This window comes from Camelus dromedarius, chromosome 1 (genome assembly GCF_036321535.1).
Source record: "Camelus dromedarius isolate mCamDro1 chromosome 1, mCamDro1.pat, whole genome shotgun sequence".
Lineage (NCBI taxonomy): Eukaryota > Metazoa > Chordata > Mammalia > Artiodactyla > Camelidae > Camelus > Camelus dromedarius.
Genome location: NC_087436.1, coordinates 11,443,577 through 11,448,924, shown reverse-complemented (window position 1 = coordinate 11,448,924; position 5,348 = coordinate 11,443,577). Strand labels below are relative to the sequence as shown.

The window sequence follows — 5,348 nt, the reverse complement described above, 5'->3', positions numbered from 1 at the left end:
CTTTTTCCTAATTTGCTAAATTTGTTTTAAAAACAATCACTGACTAGTCATATTAAATTTGTCCTCACCCTCATCTAACCTTGATTACCTATTTCAAGATCACACCTCCAAATAGTTTGGGATGGGACACATTCAGTCCTCCGTAACTGTAGATGGGTGAATTTTATCAAATGATTTTTCTGCCATCTACTGAGATAATCCTATGATTTGTTTTCATTTCCATTCTGTGGTAAGAAAAAAAATTTGATTATTCAGCTAGGTTTGCTATTGGTCTCTGGCTTTTCATACACTTCATTGGCTGTGAAGATATGCATATGTGATAAACCTGTGAAGAAAAACAAACAGAGGAGGGTATAGCTCAAGTGGTAGAGCACATGCTTAGAATGCAAAAGGTCCTCGGTTCAATCATCAGTACCTCCTCCAAAAATAAATAAATCTAATTACTTCCCCCAAAATAAAATAATCAAGTAAGACAGAAATAAAGTACCTTTTTTTTTAAAAAAAAGCAAGGGAATTATTAATATTAAATAAGATACCGGATGCCTCAGGCTGAGGAAAATGGGAGCGACATACTATGATGGAGTCCATCAGGGCCGCTGGGCTACGTACCCTTATTTCCTAACCTATACCTGGGTTTTCATTTTACTATTCTCCTTTAAATTGTAGCTCTATATGTTAATCCAATCTTACATGCATGCTTTTCATTAAAAAACAAAATCAGCCACACTCAAAGCTGAAATGTGACTGAAAAAATTAGAAATGGAGTAGAAATACGTTTAAATGTTGGAAGCGGGGAGAAAAGTAGCAGCAGGTTAACCCTGCGGAGACATGGACATAAATCTCCCATGCATGGGAAGGAGTGGGGACAATCTGCTGTTTGCTCTGTCACAAATCAAAACACAAAAATCATTAGGCTCCCAAAAGAAAAAAAAAAAAAAAAGAAAGAAAGAAAAGAAAAAGTATTATTTTGTAACAGATACGACAAAACACTGTCTTTTTCTATGTCAAATATCTCCCAGGCAGATGTATAAGTGATCTCATCTAATGCTCATAATTTCTTGACATGATAGACAAGATCTCAAATTTCAGGTGAGACTTGATTAAGATGCACCATTGGTAATAAGCAAAACCCAACTCCTGTTAAAAAAAAAAAAAAGAAGCAATAAATCTGCTTGACTTTTGCCCCGGAGGGAGACTGGACAATATACAAATCTCCCTGTACTCCAGATGGAGACACCGCCTCTTATCTTCCAAGGCTGTTTCCCATAAAAACATCCGGGCAAACAGTGTGGAGCCCTCAGTTCCTCGCTCCCGACACTTGCAGAAAAGCAAGAGACCCACTGAAAAGTGTCCCCGCACAATTGTCTTCTCTCCCACCTGGAACGCGTAAGGTGCTTATAAAACAGGTAAAGTGCAGGTAGACGAAACATGCAAATGTTCACAAGTTTATTGCAGCTGTGAAACTACAGTTTCACACGCTCCCACGTTAGAGTTCTGGAAACACTTCAGTTATCTGCAGGTCCCTGTTGGCTGGGATCACCCCCGTAGTCTCTCACCGCGCAGACTGTGAGAGAGTCGCTCCTGATGCAGAAGTAGGGCTTCAGGACTTCCGAAAACGCCGCGGAGAAGGAGTGGAGGTGAGACCTGTCGTCCACACTGTAGAAGGACACGGCGCCCAGCTCGTAGTCCAGGTACACGCCCACCCCGCCGGGCCGGTCCTTCAGCTCCAGGGGGACGGCGCCCCCGGGCCCCTGCGCCTCGTACGCCCCGCCGCGCAGCCGCACCGTCCAGCGGCCGCCGGGTCCCGCCGGGCGCCCCGCGCGCGTCCCGGGGGCGGGGTCCGCGGGGTCCGCGCAGACGCCCACCGCCCACGCCGGCCCGCCCAGCCGCACCTCCCAGTACCGCCGGCCGCGCGCGAAGCCCTGGGCGCCCAGCACCGCCGGCTCCGCGCTGAACCTCCGCGCGCCGCGGGGCGCCCTCCGCTTCCTCCCCAGGAACGTCGCGGACTTCCTGTCCTCGGACACCAGCAGGCTGGGGTGCGCCGTCTCGGGGTCCAGGCTCACGTCCTCCCGGAACGTCTGGATGATTTTGCGCAGAGCCGAGTGCTGCGGGGGGAGGCTGCAGCCTTCGCGGCGCAGCTGGAAGGAGTAGACGGCGGGGCACCGCAGGCCCTCGCACCTGCGCAGGACGCCCCCGATGCCTCTCAGCAGCCTCACGCCGGGCAGCACGCTCCGCTCGGCCACCTCCTGCAGGAGGCCCTTCAGGGTGGAAATGTGGTCCGAGAAGGCGGCCACGTTGGCGCCCAGCTGCTCCTGGATGTCCCGCTCCTCCTGGACCAGCCTCTCCAGGACGGCCTCCTGCTCGCGGTCCACAGCCCGGTTCAGCTGCCCGAACTCCAAGGCCAGCTCCCGCCGCTGGCGCTGCACCTGCTCCCGCAGCTCCAGCAGCTTCCTGTCCTGCGCGGCCACCAGGCTCTGAGCGTCGGCCACCCGCGTCTTCAGGGGCTCCACGTAACTGCCGAGCCTCTTGCGGTGGTGAGCGGCGGCCTCGCCCACGGACCTCACCACGTGGCCCTGGTGCTCAGGGGGCTGCGTGCACAGGGGACACAGCAGCTCCAGGTCGTCCTCGCAGAAGAGGCCCAGGACCTGGTGGTGCCGCTCGCACAGGCGCGGCTCCTCGCGCCTCCTCCTCTTGCTCCTGCGGCCGCCCAGCTGCCTGGCGATGTCGATCATCCTGCCCAGCTGGGTGTTGCTCCTGACGTGCCGCTCCTGGCACGGGTGGCGGCACACGGGGCAAGGGAACCTGTCCTCCAGGTGAGCCCAGGACTGCTGGATGCAGCGGCGGCAGAAGTTGTGCCCACAGTCGATGGTGACGGGGTCGCTCAGGCCGTCCAGACACACGGGACAGTTGGCTTCTGCCTGGAGTCCAGCCAGGGCCGCCGCCACCGCCATCGGGGCTGCACCGAGGTGGGTTTTCTCTGGAGGCCGGGCTGCAGGGTCTCCGCGCTGACAAGCAGGCGCACCCTCGGTTCTCACTCCTTGTCCAGGACGCTGCGCTCCGCAGGGCCGTCGGAACTCGGTGGCGCGGGCAGGTGCCCAGAGTGGCTTCCTTCACCTCCTGCAGCTGATCACAGAGCAGCTGGGCCACTCACTGCTCTCAGCAACTCTCTGGGTCAGAAAGCAGACACAAGTCGAAAGTGCCTTTTCCTTCCTGGGGATGAGAAAAATAATCCTGCCTGTGAAAAGGCTGCCCTGTGTTGTGGGACCAGCTCGCTGCCACCTTGAGGAATCTGCTGACCCTCCCCTCCACCACGATCCACTTACACCCGCAGGGACCACTGGCTGATGTGACGGTGTCCTGGGAGTTGAAATGTGTGTGGGCTTGGGGATGAGAGCCCCAGGCCTGGGTGGGGGGTCCCCCTCAGTCAACAGCTTATCTGTGGACCTGGGCAAAGTCACATAGCATCCCTGATTCTAAGAGGATCTGGTTAAAGGACAAAATTCTCAGCTTCAATCATTTCAGTGTTGTCAAAAATCTAATAAAAGAACCTGCTACTTTTTGGCTTAAACCACAGATATTTCTGACAGCACTCAATTCATAATACATAAAAAATTACTTTTCACTTAAGGTTCTCAACTACAGGATATATCAGATATATCAGACTGTGTGTATACGTGGATTTGATTTGGAGTAGAAGAAATTTATCTGGACACCCTGCCAGGTCAGAACACTGACTTTTCACATCAGGCACAGAATGAGATTGAGATCAAGATTTTATTGTGAGTTGAAGCTGAGAAACACACACATACACACAACTACTCCCTGACATCCTTGGTGAGCTGCCAGCTAGTGAGGTTTGTGAGGTCAGAATCCCTACAAGGAGGTGTGGCACTTTCCCTTAGAAGCTGCTGCTGATTCTCAAAGAGCTGAGGGGCCAACTCAGGGCACCCACAGAGGATGCATCCTGGTAAACTCTCCAAACTTTCCTGAGATCAGTGAAGTGATCCCAAAGCTGGACACCGAGTATCCATGGCCGATGGAGGGAGGTGTGAGGGAGTCTGTTGATTTAATTATCTTGGTGCCTGATTGGTTTAAAACAGTATTTTGATCCAGAATGATGGACAAATGAATTTCAGAGTGTTCCAGCCTCTGATTGCCCAGCCCACGACCACCCTCTGGGCCCCCTCCAGTCTTCTGCCATCCACACCCAGATCTAGTCACACCCCCTCCCACAGGGCTTTCCTGCAGGACTGTGTTCCATCTAGAGGACCCCATCCTTCCCTCAGCTCCAGCTTCCCCAGCACCAGGCTCTCACCCTCCTACCCTCCTGTAGTATGTTCAGCTCCTCTGGGCCCAGTACCTTTGTACCAGCAGAGCCCTCAGTGGTCTCCGGTGCTGCCCAGCTCAGAGCTCATTGTCACTTCCTCCAGATCCCAGCTTCCCCGCTGCATGAGGGTCACCTCCCCAACAAAATGTGACAGAGCAGTAAGGACAGGATCGTGAGCTTTTTTCACTCTGACTGCTGTAGATTTACAGATAAACTGCATCCCACACAGAGCTGTCACCTCCGTGCTGTCTGCCATGATTGCATCTCCAAAAATCACCTCAGTCCCTGGCTAAGCTGTAGAAGCACTAAAATCCTGCCAGGTTTCCGGGTCTCCCATAGGGACTGAGTGACTCTGGGGTAACCTGCTTCTGCTCTGCCTGTCTGCAGGCAGGCGTGGTGAGATGGAGGAAGACCAAATTCCTCCCCGGCCCCCGGAGCTCTAATCGTTGTCCCTCCCCACCTGCACACTGATGAGATTTAAAGTCACTTTAAAGTCAAAATGGAGCCGGTGGCCAATGTGGCTGTGGTTTCAGACACATCCCTGCACCAGTAAGAACTTGACTTTTCTGAACTGGATCAAACTCAAGGACACCACCAGCTGTTTACAAAGCAGTACCTGCTGACAGCTCTAGCTGCAACCTTGTAGTTTCAAACCCCTCCCCACCCCCACCCTCACAATTGTGTTATCAATTTGAGCAACAACCAGTCCTTCTCTGTTTAACCATCACCCTTCTTGCCAGGTCCATCCTAATTATTGACAGCCAACTGATGGAGCCTTGCAGGTTTCACGCCTTTATAAGCCTTTCCCATTGTGTATCCTGGGGACACAATTCAAGTGCTTTTTGAATCTGTGTCTCCGGGGCTGCAGTCCTAACGACCCCCAATAAACGTCTCTATTTCAGTGAGGTCTGGGTTTCTGGGGTTTTGGTTAACACTCCACACTTCCCAGGACTGAGACATCCTGGAGGGGGATCCCACAGCTTCAGACCAGCCTTTAGGGGATTGTCACACACAAGTATTT

General features: G+C 53.0%; 1 protein-coding gene across 1 annotated transcript; it reads right to left on the bottom strand.

The window, feature by feature from the left end:
• Window positions 1-1,505: 1,505 nt before the first annotated feature.
• Window positions 1,506-2,951, bottom strand: LOC116148978 (tripartite motif-containing protein 75). Its single transcript, XM_064477719.1, has one exon. It carries the CDS (start codon window positions 2,949-2,951, stop codon window positions 1,506-1,508), a length of 1,446 nt encoding a protein of 481 aa, XP_064333789.1.
• Between the last annotated feature and the right edge of the window lie 2,397 nt (window positions 2,952-5,348).

Bases quoted from the DNA above. Each gene is read 5' to 3' on its own strand.
- LOC116148978 (XM_064477719.1), bottom strand. From the start codon at position 2,951: ATGGCGGTGGCGGCGGCCCTGGCTGGACTCCAGGCAGAAGCCAACTGT.